Source organism: Pelecanus crispus, chromosome 12 (assembly GCF_030463565.1).
Source record: "Pelecanus crispus isolate bPelCri1 chromosome 12, bPelCri1.pri, whole genome shotgun sequence".
NCBI classification, from domain to species: domain Eukaryota; kingdom Metazoa; phylum Chordata; class Aves; order Pelecaniformes; family Pelecanidae; genus Pelecanus; species Pelecanus crispus.
This window is the reverse complement of record NC_134654.1, coordinates 22,034,880-22,051,490: the sequence shown is the minus strand read 5'-3', so window position 1 is coordinate 22,051,490 and position 16,611 is coordinate 22,034,880. Positions and strand designations below refer to the sequence as shown.

The following is a 16,611-nucleotide window of genomic DNA, read 5'->3' as shown; positions in this document are numbered from 1 at the left end:
AGGGTATCCGGAGGGTAATAGCTGAGATGCTACCTGAACACATGGACGAGATCAAAGACCTCCTGCTACAGCCAGACATTGCCATCAGCAGCGTCCACACAAACATCAGGGCTCGGGGGGAGGTGACTCCCGCCCCTGCGGTGTACCCCCACAGCCCCCCATCGCACCAGTAGCGAAGTGACTATCCCCATCTCCAGGGGCACTTGGCACTGAGGCCTCTGTGCTAAAAGCTGTTCCAAAGGTTCACAGAGAGATCAGACTGGAAGGAGCAGGGCTGTTTCCAGACTCACCCCGTCTTGTACCACCTCTCAGCAGTGACCACTTCGCTCGTCTTGGCAGGGTCATCCCAGTAGCCCAGCATGACGCAGTAGCCACGGATGTGAAGCTCCCCAGGAGTGTTCAGAGGCACAGACTTCCCTGTTTCTGGATCCTCAATTTTTGCCTGCAATGGAAGAGGAGGAGGGCTTAGTAGAGGATGTCTGAGCCAAACGTGGTGGCGTGTCCCAACTCCAGAACCAGACTGGGAGGACGGACTGAGGTCTGCTGCAAGCAGAGGACCTGGAGCAGGTGGGGAGGGTCATGGTCACCTCTGTGTGGGGAAAGACGCATCCCACTGTCTCAGTTTTTCTGGCAATGCTGTCATTGGGGAATCCCATGAAGGTGACAGGGCTGTTTTCTGTGGTCCCATAGGCAACCTGCAATCACAAGAGGAGAAACATGCCTCAAGGGGAAAGAGGACCGCACAGCTCCAGGCACGGGAAAGATGAAGCTAGTGATGACCACAGGGAAGAGCGGGGTGGGAGGAGGATGTTCTCACAAGTCACTCAGGTCACAGGCAAGCACTGCTCTCCTGGCCTCTGGGCAGGGATCTCCAGACACTCCTGCCAGAGAGTCCGGCAGAGACAGGAGCTAAAGCAGCACTGCGCCTGCCTGTCACAGCCTTCCTCACCTATATTGCTGTGCTCCAGACCCCCACCACCCACGACATTTCGGGAGTCATGTACTTTTGACACCCCAACTACTTTTCTTAGAGGACCCCAGGGTTCGCCCTCCTCTTTTTTAAGATGTGTCTCTCCAAGCCCTGTCCTGTTGACTCCCTACCATCTCAGCCAGACACTGATTTTGCCTTGGTGCCCTTGCAGCCATCTACTCAAGGTGCTGAGTTCACCTTGCATCTTCTACAGCTCAGGGCACATCGGACATTGCTTTGGAAAAACCCTGGAGCCAGCAGTGGGCTCCTGTGGGAGACCGCATGTCCCGCAGCACGGCTGCTTGCTCCAGATCCTTTTGTGCAGACATCAGCTCCCGTAACCCTCGTAAAGGCATCACGAGGCTGCACAATGCTCAGCGCAGCTGCACTTACAGACTGAAAGCCTCACAGCAGGACAAAAGCTTCTCGCTGCTAAGCCTCCCTCACCGCTAATCCCAACGGCAGGCTATGAGTCACCTCAGCTGAAGGTCACTTCTCCTCAGAGGAAAATTCCAGCTCTTTATGCCCAACTCAGTGGCCTGCCGAGACAGCAGGAGCTGCGCAGGAGGTGCTCTGGGCAGCTCTGACCTGCACTGACAGCACCATTGCTGGAATTGCTGCTTCACCTCCAGCTCTTGGGAGCTGCATTTCAGCGGTGGGACGTGCTGGAACACTGCTCTGGTCTCTCTAACCCACTCAGCATGTTGTGTGTCATCAGGCAGGGTTTCTCTCCCACCCGCTAATGTCACCAGTGGCTGCTTTGCTGGGAGAGCATGGCTGGGAAAGGGCCAATGTGGGAAGCGTTTACTCCTTTCTCCTCCACATCTTCAGACTGATGCATGAGCAGCTCTGACCCACCGAACTGCAACAGGGCCCGACCATCTTCCTACAGCCTTGGCACCCAGGCCTCAGTCGTGCCTTTAGAGCAAACGTCTGGGTTCCACCGCTGGCTGCAAGGGTACGTCTGCACGGTCAGGGCTTCTGCACGGTGCTCACTGAACTCCAGGCACTGCGCCCAAAATTAATGAGGGGCTTTGCAAAGTACTGTGATGAAGCATCCTGAACAAGCATGCATATATCCCGAGCGAGCTATATATAATACCGGTGGGAGCCCCTGGTGCTTTCTGCCACTCAGGGCTGCTGAAGGATCTCACGTTGGGCACACGTGGGCATCACGTTGGCTGATGCTCTTGTTTGACTACACCGGGGTCAGCGTGAATCCAAGCTGGAGATTTGCAGGAGCCTCCTCTTAGCCAGGAATCTGGAGGAGATCATCTCCAGGATGCTGCAGGGACCATCTGGTGCAAACTGCTCTGCTAGGAGCCTGGCAACCCACAGGGAGCGACTGTAAATAGGCTTCTCCTACCAGACGCAATGATAGCTTCCCAGCCAGGGTGGAAACCTACAGCACCTAATGCTCAGACAGGATTTCTCTCCTACCCACTAATATGAGTCCTGTGGCTGGATCAAATGACTGACGAGACACAAATCCAAGATCTTAAACACTTATTAAAAATCCCAGTGCCTTTGTATTTTTGTTTTACTCTGCTGGATCAATTGCAATGTCGGCCCCAGGATCCCAGCCAAGCCCTGAGTCAACCCCTTCTGCCTCCCCGGGTCGCTCCAGCAGTTTAATTGGACACAGCAGCAGGCAGCTCCCTGGCAGGACGATGCTGCGGGTGCCGCGGCTCACCAGGCTCCTCTAGATTCCTGGCAGCATGCCGTGTACCCCAAGCACCGGCTGTCCGTGCCTTGGCTGGCAGCTTGTCCCCATAAACACCCTCACACCCTTAGTAATGGGCTTCCCGACTCAGCCCAGAGAGAAACGCAGGTCTGAACCTCCAGCCTTCAGTCTGCTGCCTGATTGCTGCCTTCCCCTCCCAGCCTGCCTGCACCGGGACCGCTCTCGGCAGCCAGACACCAGGATGTTGCTCCTGACCTTTCCAAGACAGCACTTCTCTCTTGGGATAGTGTTTTCCCCATCTGCATGCCCAGGACCGAGGCAGTGGCTGGAGCAAGCCCTCGTGCCAGCGCTGCTGTCTTTCCCAACCCTCATCTGACGCATGGAGCATCCTCCAACGGCGCCATCGTCCCAGCCCAGCCGCAGCTCACGATGCATGAGATGAAATGATGCTTCCACAAAACCCCATATACCAATTTAAGCTTAGAGGTATCCACAAAGATTCATAGCTTTCAAGACCCGAAGGTACACTTAGCATCATCTAGCCTTGTCATCTGGTATAATTCAGTCCAGAAAACCTCACCCAATAATTTCTGCATCAACTCCGTAATTTCCACTGGAGCTATATCTTATGTCAAAGCAAAGCTTTTCAGAGGCAAGGAGTCCAGCTCAGACCCTGGGCTTTGAGAGGAGCTACAAGAGTACAGAGTATAATTGACTGTAAAACCTTTTTTACTGCGAGGACCACAAGTGACCCCCCCAATGCCCAGCACACAAATCAGTCCTGCCTTCAACAATGACAAGGACAGCTCCAAAACAAACTGCCGCCTAACTTATTCCTACCGACAAGAGATTCATTCTTTGTGAATCCTAAGCCTCTGTCTAAACCGGGAATAAAAAGAACATCTTAGCAGAACTGTGTTTTTTAAAGCACATTTCAAAAACATTTCCTGCTAGCACTGTTTAAACACTAGCCACTGCGGAACAGGCAAAACAGCCTGAAGAAGGAAGCGTCTAAAAATTAAAAATAAAGTAAAAACAATCAGACTCCAGTCTCTTTAGTAAACATTAGGGAGGCAGACTGATCTGGTGGGGAGCGTGCGGACTCTGAAGACCCTGGGTTTTTCCCAACCATGCTGCTTATTTACTGCATAACTTGGAACGAGTCACATTAGCTCTCTGCTCCTCGGCTTTCCCCAGCATTCAATGGCAATAAAAACACCCACTTCCCTCCGCATTCAACTGCTGCTGAAAGGCTGCAAGGAAAAGGCTGGCTTCAGGACCACCAGTACCCCAAGTGGGGTTACGCTGGGTGGGACTGGAGCAGAAGGTCAAGGCTGCAGGAGGGCACGAGGTCCTTGGAGGAAACCCCCTCTGGACCTGGAGGATGCTCAGGGAGGATCTTCATGTCCCTCATCACCACCCTCTGGTTGTGCCACGCTGGAGGATGATGGCAGGGCTTGAACCACCAAACTAAAACCTACAGAAATTGTGCTTTGCTGAAGACAATATTGGCCTCAGAAAAAAGCAGCAAATTGACCACGAAATAATAGGGATTTTCAGACTTCAAAGAAGGCGTAATGAACAACAGAAAGCAAACTGGCAAGCCAAGAGATGTGCTAAGGGACCTCTAAGAGACCCTTTGAACCCCTCTCAGTGCAACATCCCGGATGGATCTAATTATCCCTAAACTGTGCTGTGTCATCTGCCTCAGATATCTCCACCAAAATCAACCCCAGCCCTTCCCTTCACAGCCAGCTCCAAATCTTTCTCAACTGAGCAATGATCTTCCCTCTTTCAGCTGCTCTCTACCAAGATCATCCTGAGTTTTGCTGACCTCTGGGGACATGTGTCTCCTTGCTTTGGAGATGTCCCGCTATCCCAAATTGTATTGGAATATTCCTGAACCTTCAGGTCAACTTTGCTGCTGCAAAAAAACAGCTCCTGATCACGTCCAGTCTATGTCACACTGAGATTTCATTTCCTTCCCCCGCAACAGTACCATCTTTGTGTCAAGAACGTCAGGACACAAACAAGCAGGTCTTGTAGGACAAACCTCCAAGGGTGGCCACCCTGTTGGCATTTCTCCCCACCCGGATCGCTGCCAGACAGTCCCAGTTTGGATGGGGCTTAAAAAGTTCCCAAAAATATCAGGTGCCCAAAGCACTGTCTTTGTGTTGTAGCACGCGATGGCTTTGCCTCAGGAGGAGACCAGTGCAAAAATGGCAACCCAGCTTGCCCGGGCCAGAAGACTGCCACTGAAAATTAACCTCCTGTTATTGTACAGTCAGGACAAACTGCTCCTCGCGGTCTGGAGTTAAAGCTGCCTCTCTTCTTTCCAGGCCGAGCAGAAGTCTTGAGGCTTGCAAGTATTTCCCCAGTCCTGCCAGCATGTCAGAAGCACTGCCCAGTGGCAACCAGCAAAGGCATGTGCAGTTACTTACTGGTTTATCCACAGCTTGATAAAAGGCCTTTGCTATGTAATTAACTCCATCCTCCCTCCTGCTGGGTGCCAACGCATTTAGAAAAAGTGGAATTAAAAGGAATAAGTGAGAGGAAACATGCAGAGTCTTGCAAGGGTGGAAAACCACTGGTTTGGGGCTACCTGAATGCTCAAAGCTGCTGGAGAAGGAAACTTGGCAAAAAACGAGCGGCAAAGGTAACATCCCCACAGATTTGGAGAGCTCAGCTCCCACCAAAGACATGGCTGGAAGTCCAGGATCTTGTTGCTTCCATACTGCATTTTAAATGTTCTCACAGCACATTCTGTGTTGCAACTTCTGCAACTACTGAAACCACCTACTCGTCAGGTCCTCCCCAAAAATGAGGTGGGATGGGATGGGAAGGTCTCGCTTTGGCCGGGGACAAGCAGGGAAGTTGTCACCGAGTGGAGCCAATTCTCCATTTTGAGAACAGGGGGGACTCGTGGCTGGGGAGCATTTGGGAAAGTCCGAAGTCTTGCAGGGATCGGTCGTGTTCTGCAAGGGAAGAAAGCTCCACTCTTCTTCAGAGCCTGCAAGAGCTGCATAGAGGACAGCAGCCCTGGGCAGAGCAGGGGGCTGCTAGGGGATGCCCGGTGCCTTGCAGGGTGGACGCGGCAGGGCTGGGGAGAGGCAGCAAGGGCTGGGTGAGCTTCAGAGGAGAGGCCAAGAGCATCATGCAGCAGCTGCTAGGATCAGACAGAAGGGAAGGGTGGGTGGACATCAATGGGGAGCCAAACTGGCAACGTATCAATGGGTGGAGGCCATGCTATAGTGGGAGCAAACCATCAGAAGGAAGGAGGTGCACCCACCACCACCTCCTCCAGCTCAACAAGCAGCCCGGGCCCCCACACCACAGTGAAGGGTATCCTTCAAGCACGTCAAATAGAAACAATAACTCAGGTCTGAACTTAGAGCCCCAGGTGCCACTGTCACGGACTTGCACATCACTGAAAGTCAGGGATTCCTCAGGTACTGCCTGGAAGAGGGGGGACCCTGGAGACCCTCTGGGGCACCCCATGCCCACCCACCAGGTTCCTCCTCCTGGAGGGTGCTCCGCGCGTGGGACAACTCCCCTGAGATACTGCAGAGTTTGCACCTTCTCCCACCCTGCTCCCTCCCCAGCACCCGGTGCCAGGCAGAGGCAGGGGCTCAGCTCCGCAGGGGCTGGTGCTGTGCGAGCTGCAAACGGGGCCAGGACTTGCACCCCGGGGCACCTCCCCAAGCTGCCTGAGCCCTCGCCTCCAGCCTGGACCCCAAGGCCAGCCACACTGGTGCCACTTCAAGAAGGCGACTGCTAGCATGCGCTGACATACAAAACTAGATCTAGATCCCCTTAAAAGCTACAGAATCAGGCTTAAGCAAGCAATGGAATATTTTAACGTGGAGTAACGCATGCGCAGCTGTCTTGATATGCCAGAATTGTCAGTACTGACAAAAATAAAGATTAAACATGGAAAAGACTATCTCCAATGTTGTATCAAAACAGTTCTGACCTGCAGCACCAAAGAAATACCCCAAATCTATATTTATGCTGTTTCAAAACCTGTATTTATTTGCTTAGCCCACACTGCCTCCAAGAAGGAGAGGAGGGGAGTCCAGCATCTGCAAATTACCAGGCACGGGGAATGTTTGCAGAACTGTTAATCAATTAAGAAAGAGAGGATGGCAGGATAATCCTGCCTCTTCTGTGATGTCCTAGCAGTGCTGGTCCCAGGGGACCTGTGAGGTAGGGGGCTGGACGGGACCCAGCTCACAGCGGTATCCCACCGCGGCAGAGGGAGCACCGACACTGCTGCCATTGTCACTGCCAGACTGTGAGCCACCCACGAGCGGGACCCAGGCGAGCTTTTGAGGATCGCTGGATGTTTGCTGGCCAGTCGAGGGCTGCAAAACCCAGTGTGGGACAACCAGACCCCGCCAGCGAGCAGCTGAAAACACAAACAGCCAGGACCCCAGGGGCGACGTGCCAGATGTGGCAGATGCCAACCGGCTCCCGCCACAGGAATGTGCTCACAGAGGCATGGAAATCAAAAAACATTAGGGGAAAGAAATTCCTTTTATTCAACATTTGTGCCTGGAGAAATGGAGCTGAGAAGCAGAGAGCTTTCCACCAGTAGCACTGCCCTGCTGCCACCCCACCAAGGGACCAAAAATAAGCCGGCATCCACCTAACCTCTGCTGCAGTCACTGGGCTGGCGGGGAGCCCTTGGGGTAGGGACAGCTTCCCACCTTGCACCAGCATCGTGGCAGCTACATCACAGCATCTTTGCGAGGAAGCTACAGGTCTTATCCCTGTTCACAGCCTGCCTGCTCCAGCCACAGCACACACATCCCTGCAGGGAGAGTGCCCCTGTCCCCAGAAATCTGCAGTCTCAGCCAGCAAAGAGATAAGGGTAGAAGAAAGGGAAATTTATCCTCAGAGAAAGAAAGATGAGAAGATGGTTTGAGGTTTGGGCAGTTTAACCTCTGAAAAGGGTCTTGTTCCAGAAATACACATGGGTGGGATATATTTATGGATGGAGTTTGCAAGGCCCTCACCAGCTTTTTCCTCCAGTCTGACCCATGCTGGCAGAAATCTCTGCAGAAGAGGTAAGCTGTTAGCTGGTATTTTTTGCAAGGGGATGAGAAAAACAACTATCGGACATCAGCTGCACTCGGGGAGGGAGCACGGATACACTACCTAGCTTCAGTGTCCAGCAGAAATAGGCTGGATTTTAAATCTCACCCATCAGTTGCTCCTGCACAGTATAGCTGGTATGTAACTGCAGGAATTGTTCATCAAATGATTACAAGTAAGACTAAGGTGGTTGAAGCTGCTCAGAGGGAGAAAAAAAAAAAAGAAGAAAAAAAATCAATCAGTGGATAGAAGATGATGCTTTAGTGGTGAATTTTTTTTCTTTTCCAATCATTCACCCCGCTCCCTGTCTGAGCTTTATGAGCAGCACACACTTAAGGAGCACTCTCAGTCCTGATCAACAGGAGAGACAAAGGAGGAATACACAGAGGGTTCTTCTGTCTAACTCCTCTTTTGCTGTCTCAAAGGTCTTGACCAAGACACTCAAAGAGCTACACCAGAGATCAAAGCATGTGCATGACCATTGCGGTGCCGACGGAATCAGGCATAAACAAAAATACCATTGTTTTGATTGAAGAGTTTTAAATCCTACAGCAACTGCAGTAGCGAGTCCTGCAGGAGGTCCCTCCAGCAGGAGCCTGGAGTTCCTATGGTCAGAGCATCTCCCCAGAGATGAGGCAGGAGAAGCACTTGGTGCTGAGGCATGTGGCGAGGCCCCATCTGCTCGACAGCAGGGCGTTGCACCTCAGGGCTGACAAATATTGCAAGCCTGACATGGACTGGTTTGCACCGAGGTCCCACATTACATCACCATTCGGCCAACCTCATCTACCCCACAGGCTCACCAGAACCTACATTCACACCCCAGAAGCCCCTTTCCTCCCCCAAATTAGCCATGCAATGAAAACACCGTTCAGACTGACAGCCCCTGACCAGAGTGCGGGCTGCCAGGCAGTTTGCATAACACCGTCCGGAGCATGCTCGGCGGCGCTGGCTAATTCCTCATTGCAACAATGGAAAAACCCAGAAATCTCGGTGAATAAGCCAGTCTGTGTCCTAAGTCAGCCCTTGGATTTCCTCCCTTTCTTGAGCCTGTCTCGCCTCTGCAAAAGCTCCGCTGGGGCTCTGCAGCCAGCCTCAGGAGCAGAATTCTCAACAAGCTCACAGTTATGTGCTCAGCTCTCAGCTGTTTGCTGCAGCCAGGAACTGGCTGGAAATCAGTTCAAAATGTTCCACTTCCAAACCCCACCCCACAACCCCTGGATCTCTCTCTCTTCACAATCACAGAAGCAGGCGCTGGGTCTTTTAACCGCTTTGCTTTAGCCTTCTCTGTTGGGAGAGCAAGGGACATCCCCTGCTCTGTTAACTCACCTCTGCCACTGCTACCCCAAGACAGGAGCCAAGGCAGACCCTAATCCCAGCTCCAGCAGGGATTTCCTTGCTCTGCTACCTCACCATCCCTCTACCAACGCCCACGCCTTTCCCTGTCCACAGCTTCATCTCAAGAGCTGCAGGCATTGCCATCTACCTCGTCTTGAGTCGGGCATGCAGCAGGGCACCACTGCCCGGCATTTCATATCCACCAGCCCATGCCCCACTGCTTCCCCGCAGGCTCTGCCACTGCCCCGTCCCTTGCTGGAAGGCAACAGCCACTGCTCCACAGTGCCACGTGCTGAGAAAAAAACCCCTCACACAGGTCTCCTGACCATGACCATGGATGCGTCGCACTCAACTGCTCGTAGGAAAAGACACAGCAGAAATTAAGACTGTCTTTGCTCTCCTTTTCTTGGACAAGTCCTAGGCGAGGTCTAGATCTGGAAGTCTTCAACGAAAATTTTGCACTCATTGCAAGAGCAACTACAGTGCTGTTGGCCCTCAGCATGACCCCGTCTTGCTCCCATCTCCTCCCATCCCCGCTCAGGCAAACATCTTTGAAATCAGCATGACAAGGCCCCCCCAGAACCCTTCCTCTGCGGTAACAGGACAAGGTGCTTCTCCCCAAACCAGCTGAGGCTAAATACAGCCCAGGAGCCTGCTGAAAGCTTCAGCACAAGGTGGCTGCGAAGCACAGCAGTGCTCCCTGCTATGCCGTTCAACAGAAACAGGTTGTTTTTCCCCCCAGTGATGAATCTGGGCCCCGCTCGGCTCAGCCCGGACCAGCGAGGTTCCCCACAGAGCAGGTCTGCATTTGTTCCTCCTGACCATTTGCCTCCCTGTTGCAGAGAGGAAAACTACCTCTGCACCGTTGCTTCAGCAGCGGGGCCAGGCAGGACCGCGGACACTCCTCTGCCTGGTGCCAAGGGGTTAAGCTCACAGTAAGTTCCCAAAGCCAGTTGCTTCCAACTGGCTGCTGCCTGCGGTTTGTGGGAAGGGATTTTGCTTTTTAATAACATTATAAATAGGGCTGTGTTCAGCATGCTGCAAACCCAGTTACTCTCTCTCTCCCACCCATCTCCCTCCTCCTCCTACTGCTTCTCTTCCCACCACACTAATTCCAGATCTGACCATGAATCGGTCAGGCTTCTTCCTCAGTGTCCTCAGCCTACTGGCATGTCTTGCCACCATCGTGCAGGCATGTCCTCCGAGCTGCCACTGCCACGGCGGAGACCTGCAGCACGTCATCTGCGACAACGCGGGGTTGAAGAAGATCCCCAAGGTGCCTGAGCAAACGCGGCTTCTAAACCTGCAGAAGAACAACTTCCCCGTCCTGCCAACCAATGGCTTCCGCGACATGAAAAAGCTGGTGTCCCTGCACCTCCAGGGCTCACGGATCAAGGAGATCTCGACCGGCGCCTTCCGGGGGCTCAAGAGCCTGGTCTACCTCTATCTCACTGATAACCAGATCAGTGTCATAAAGCCAGGAGCCTTCGATGACCTGTCTGAGCTCACCTACCTGTACCTGGACCAGAACAAGATCCCAGACCTACCCAAAGGGCTCCTCTCCCCTCTTGTCAACCTCTTCATCCTGCACTTAGGCAGCAATAAAATCCAGGAGCTGAAACCAGGGGTATTCAATGGGGCTAAAGACCTGCGCTGGCTCTTCCTCTCTGACAACTCCCTCACCAACCTGCTGCCTGGGGCTCTGGAGGATGTAGAAAACCTCGCTGTCCTCCACCTGGACAAGAACCAGCTGAGCAGCTATCCTGTGAATGCAATGAGTAAGCTGAGAGTGCTGGAGGAACTGAAGCTTTCTCATAACCCAATTGAGGTCATCCCTGACAATGCCTTCCAGTCCTTCGGACGTTACCTGCAGACACTCAACCTGGACAACATGAAACTGAAGAAGGTGAGTCTCTTTCCATTTGTTCCAGATAAGATACACAGGGCTTACAAAGCCCTTGGTTTGCTGTCCCTCCCTTGCAGAGGAGAGGGGAGATGCAGTTCTGCAGGCTCAGCAGACAGCGAGGCACTGGCCAGCTGATAACACCCCTGACATGGCCCAAACAAGGGATGAGAGAGAGTACTCCACCCTTCTGTTATTTTATGCAAAACCAAATTATCTGGAGCTGATCAAACTCCTTGGAAAGGCAGCACATTCCCTCCCAAGCTGGAGGTGACACCAGTCACTGAGAAAGGTATTTGGGTTGCTCCAGGACAATTAGCAACCTTCCATCATCCCAGACACAAGGCGTGGGATGAGAGGTGAGCATCTGCCTCGTACTCAAGGGACTGAAGGGCACTGCCACCTTGCAGAGCTGAACTGCTCTGCCTCTTTCGTTCAGCCTGGGTTCCTGTTGTAGGCTAGGAGGGGGAGACTCCTCAGGAGGGGCTATGAATAGCAGCGGTTTCTTACCCACGCCTTGCAGACAGGTAGGCATACGGACCTTCACCTCCCCCCATGCCTCCCAGCTTTACACGTTATAAGGAAAGGTTTGTTTATTGATGCTCTCTCAAAAGGAACTCTCGCAGCATCTTACAAAGGGGCCCTGTTCCCACTGGAGAGGAGGAGGGACATTCAGGTATCCCAAATGCCAAAACAACCCCCTTCTTCTGTGAGAAAGCATGGTCCATAGGCAGGAGCATCACACTGAGGGAATCACTTGCATTGGGACTTCTGCAATGTCTGGCAGCGTGAGAACAGAAACAAGCAGAGTGCAAGAAGAGCAGCACCCTGTTGCAGCCTGATGCCCTCGGTGCACCCCACCTGGCTGGAAAGGGAGCCTGATGCCCACGGTGCACCCCACGTGGCTGCTGCAGGTAGAGCAGAACAGTTCTCCCTGGGATGATGCTTTGCCAGGAAGCCCAAAGTCAAAGGGCATCCAGGTAAGGCAGGCTAGGACTTCACAGCAAAGCAACACCCACCATGTGCAGGAAGATGTGATGAAAACGAGAATTTCTTAGCAACAAAAAGCAACTCAGAGGGCCTCACAGGGATGAGCAGATCACCTGAAAGCTACCAGGAATAGAGCACGCCAGAGTTTTCAAGGGGATATAGCATCCCAAATTGCTCAAAACCTGGAATTACAGCTTGCCCAGGTGGAGAACTACCTAAAACAGCTTGGTACCACTCAGTCAGTATTTAAGCCCTTGTCCACTTTTAGCACTAACCTCTCCAGAATGGGAGTAAGCAAACCTAACACTTGAAAACAATCTGCTGACTTCTCTAGGCAAGACCTTAGACATGCTGTCACAGCACTTTTGTAGACTCAGTTTTAAGGCACTTTCATCACATGCAAGTCAAAAATTACAGCTTAAATGTTGTACCAGCTATAGAGACATCAGAGTCCCAAGTTATACGCTGAAGAAATTAGACTAACCCATGAAGCTAGGGTGCTCCAGGGAATTCAGTGTCCTTGGATTGGCCAAAAAGCAAGGGTTAACAATTCTATCCAGAAAAAAGACTTTCTTCTTCTCAGTGACCACCTGTGGACAGGACCTTTAAAGGCTCTTCTGCAGCCAGATGCCTCCTTTCCTCCCCAACGGCCCAGTAAGACACCAGTTTACAGGATCAGCACTAACAGGGGTGGCTTCTGCAGCTTTAGGGCTTGCATTCTTTTTCAGGAAAACAAAGCTCCCATTCCAGCTCAGGGTTTTCTCTTCAAATCCTCAAAGGCCTTGTATCCAAACGGCCCACGCATGAACTTTGCACTGCTAGGAGACATCTAATCACAGAGGCCTCATGACCTAGGAAATCACCACCAAATATTAATGCTGCTGTCACCTTGACTGCAGCTCTTTCTGTTTCACAATAATACTGTCCTTAGCTGCTCCCTGTATGGCTGCAAGATTTTTCGAGCTGATCAAGTGCAAAACCCTTCCACACGAAGCTATCCCAGCTTATGTTGCACTTGAGCAGAACGAGGAGAGCCCTCAGGCTGCTCTGCAGCTCCAGCACAGAGCTCCCCTTCCCCACCGGCATCACGGACCTGCACCAGTCACCTGCAGGGCTGCGTCACACGGGCCAGGACCCACCACGTACATCAACAAGAAACCAGGCAATGAAGATCCTGGAAGCTTTACATACACCCCTCTCTACGTATTTATTGCAAAATATATTACAGCAGCAATCCTCCATCTAAATAAGAGGAAAATCACTGATTTCTTTACAAATGCATGCTCTGGCAGGCAGCGCAGCAGCTGTTACCAGCAGATGTGAACTCTTCTCATGGGGCTGGGAGAGGAATGAGCAGCTGAGACAGTACACCACTGTCCAGACCAGAACGTGGCCAGGCTACCATCCCACTGGACGGCGTGCCAGAATCTCTCTGAGCAGCTCCACTATCAGCACAGTAAAACCTACCAAGGTCCACTCGGTTTTGGACCGCAGAGGCCAGCACTGCTGACTGTCCAACAGCTACAGTACTCTGGGAGTCTCTTAGCTAAGCTCTAATCCTATCCAACATTGCTTAATTTGGAAGATGACAAAAGTTCACAGCTTAAAATAGTGCATTTCCTCTGTCAAGCTTTTCAGCTTAGAGAGCTTGAACACACACCCTTGATGGTCCTGTCTGAATGCGAGCTTCCGGCCAGAAATGGGAGCATAGGTCCTAGACTAGGTGGGTGGTCTGGTAGACCTAGCTAGACCTAGACCTCCTTTCCACCCTTTTCAGAAGCCTTTCCCCTGCTTTGAGAAGGGGGAGAAATGGTTTGTCATAGCCAAGAGGAGCTTTGTGCTTTGTCAGTGACCCCCTCTCCAATTCATCACCGCCAAGGAAGTTTGTCTTGAGGGGGTTTGCTTTCAAGAACTTTCCAACGTGAGTAACCATGGGCAGAGAGAAGCCAGGGATGAGGCCTCAGGGAAGAGAGAAGAGGGCTGCAGAGCTGGGTTGACAGCCTCCCTCCTCTCTTTGGCAGCTTTTTTAAGGGAGGCTCTCCCTTAAAGCCTGCCCGTTAATTGAGAAAAGACAAATCTTGCAGCATCCCTTGCAAACAACCCACTGGAAATGAGAAAAAACGGAGGAGGTTGAGGTGCTGGAAACCTGCCTCTATTTCTACACTGCTCAGATGCCAAGTGTAACTTTCCACTTGGAGCCCCCGGGCACTGCCAAAGTCTACAGCCCCTTCAGACGCCACAAACACTCCTTCAGCCGTTCCAGGACAGGCAAAGCAACAGGCGCTGGGAGGATTTCCAGCCTTGGAAAGGAATACACCCAGAAAATATCTTCATTTAGAATGGAGAAGTATGGATCAAAAATAAAGAGGGCTGCCAGACTTCACTTTATTTAGGGATGTGGCTGCAAAGACAACCCCGCACAGATTTGGGACGTAGCTCTCTTCAGGCAGGAGACTCCACCACCCATGAGCCCACCAGCCTGATGGCTCTCTTAGGCATCCAGAGCTTCCAGCAAGCCAGGACCTCCCTCCACCGCTCCTTCTCTTGCTCTTTCCTTGCTTATGCCACTAGAAGTCTTGAACAGAGGCACTCAGGTTTGAAGTCCCCTTCCCTAACTCAGTGTTCCTCATCAGAAACCTTTGTGCTTTAGTTTGCAGACAACGCGTTCACTGGTGTGACCGTGCTGAAGACCGCTGACCTGGAGAACAACCGGCTCACTCAGCTGCCCCGCAACTTCCCCTTCGACAAAATGGAGACACTGACGCTCTCCCGAAATGCCTGGCACTGCAACTGCCAGCTAGCACATCTGCGCAAGTACGGCACCATGTGCCCCTTCCCTCCCCGTGTTCCCTGGGGGTCCCCTGAGTGAGCTCCCCCGCGAGCTGTGCCAGGCAAGAGGAGGCTGCTGAAGGCTGCACGCGTACTCAGCAGCTCTCTCTCCAGCCTGCCCTCTCTGTTCATGGTATGAGTGCTCTCCGTGATGGCTCGTACCTCTTGTAAACTCCTGCTCTTCTTTCTCCCCGTGTCCCAGGTGGCTGAAGGGCAATCGCACCCGCACCGAGGAGACCTGCTCTACACCCGCGCAGTACCGGGGGCAGTCCATCAGAGACACCCCAGCCCTCCGCACCTGCAAGCTCCCCACCAAAAGGTCCAAGAAGGGAAGCCGCCATTAAACGCGTAAGACGGTTCACAGAGTCACTTCCTATCAGTAGCTTTTAGTCTGACCTACAGCAAACCCCGATGCCACCAAGGTACGGGGACTTTTGTCTCCGACTTCAGTGGCACTAGGGTTTGGCTCAAACCAGCTCATCCATTCACCCGCCCAAGCCTCCACTCAGAGCTGCTCCATCTCCTGGCAATATTGGGCTCCAGGGGCTCCCAGAGCAGAGAATCTGCCTGAGGCATCGGGGATGGAGTCAGCCCTGTAAAACAAACACGGGGCTAAAGACAGGCCTGGGGCAGCAAGTAAGGGTGAAACGTGTAATTAAGTGTCATAACAAGGGTGGATTTAGCCCACTTTTACCCTGAGCTGGGATCACACACACTTTACTTTTCTAACTGATTGGAGATGCTCAGCCTTTTGCCCTAGTAAAGGTCTTCTGAGTCTGGTTTGAAATCCAGAGCAGGACATTGCTGGGAAATCTGGCCCCAGGCTGCCTGGCCCATATGAAAATAGATGTCTTCCATAAGGAGCAGTTCTCAGTCCAGCACCTGCGTTTCAGCAACTACAATTCCCATCCAAGACACTCAGGTATTTAAAAACAAGGGCTGATGCCTTCAAATGAGTGTCCCAGAAGAGGAAGGGTCGAGAGAGCAAATACTCTTTGAATAAAGGGTTCTGGGCCAGAAGGTGATTCAGAGACAGGGCTGACTTTCCCTTGAGCAATGAGCTTGCTGACATCTACCAATCCAAACACCAACTGTGAAAACCTGTCACACAAACACCTTCCACAACTGGAAACTACCAAGAGTATTAAATTCAGCGCACAGAGCATCAAAAAAGCCACAGCTGTCGTCACTCCGTCCCAAGCATTTTACTTTTCTCCATCCCAGGAATAGGCCTGGAGCTTGTATGGATTCCAAAGGACTTTGGATGAGCCTGCAAGTTTGTAAGCTCTTGGGAAAGGGACCTTTGCTCATTTGTTAAGTAAAGTGCAGTGACCCTGCACTGCACTGTATGAACAAGGGTTGTCACTGTGCCCTTTCATAACAGAAAGAACGAGGCAGAAGCCTGAAGCCCAGCTATGGCCATTTGGTCCCCAGGTTCCCAGTTCACTAAGGGTATGCATAACAGGATGGAGAAAGTAAATTTACGACCAAAATGTCAGGGATGATGCCAGCTGCTCTGCGCCTTCCTAAAGTGGTTGGTTCTTTTGCAGTGCCAGAGGTTTTATGGATTAGAGATGGAAATACCAGTCGTTCCATATAGGGCGGGTAAAGTTCCGCTCTAAGGATGGAAAAACTTCAGTTTTCTAAACCACAATACTTAAATGTATTTTATTTACAGGTCTGGCCCTTCTTAACCTTCTTCTCTCCCTGCCTGAACTCAATTCCAGTTCACTCCTCCATGATGAGACTAAGAAAACCATGACAATAATACCTTGTTTTTCTATAGCACCTTCCACCCAG

General features: G+C 52.1%; 2 protein-coding genes across 2 annotated transcripts in view; one reads left to right on the top strand and one right to left on the bottom strand.

The window, feature by feature from the left end:
• The window catches only part of ACSF2 (acyl-CoA synthetase family member 2), a 31,535-nt gene that overhangs the window by 2,089 nt on the left and 12,835 nt on the right, over positions 1 to 16,611 (bottom strand). Inside the window, exons 11-12 of the mRNA XM_009492369.2 lie at positions 588 to 695; positions 291 to 442 (exon numbers count right to left, since the gene is read on the bottom strand). Coding sequence (XP_009490644.2) covers positions 291 to 442; positions 588 to 695 — 260 coding nt within the window. The remainder of the gene's footprint in view (positions 1 to 290; positions 443 to 587; positions 696 to 16,611) is intronic.
• CHAD (chondroadherin) lies at positions 10,148 to 15,155 on the top strand. The gene is made up of 3 exons (XM_009492367.2): positions 10,148 to 10,995; positions 14,633 to 14,796; positions 15,014 to 15,155. Exons 1-3 carry the CDS (start codon positions 10,216 to 10,218, stop codon positions 15,153 to 15,155), a joined length of 1,086 nt encoding a protein of 361 aa, XP_009490642.2. The 5' UTR covers positions 10,148 to 10,215.

What these genes read in the sequence shown, in the direction of transcription:
- CHAD (XM_009492367.2), top strand. Translation starts at nt 10,216, where the DNA reads ATGAATCGGTCAGGCTTCTTCCTCAGTGTCCTCAGCCTACTGGCATGT. An exon ending in ACAACATGAAACTGAAGAAG is followed by an intron (nt 10,996 to 14,632) that starts GTGAGTCTCTTT and finishes TTTGTGCTTTAG; the next exon opens with TTTGCAGACAACGCGTTCAC. An exon ending in CAGCTAGCACATCTGCGCAA is followed by an intron (nt 14,797 to 15,013) that starts GTACGGCACCAT and finishes CCCGTGTCCCAG; the next exon opens with GTGGCTGAAGGGCAATCGCA.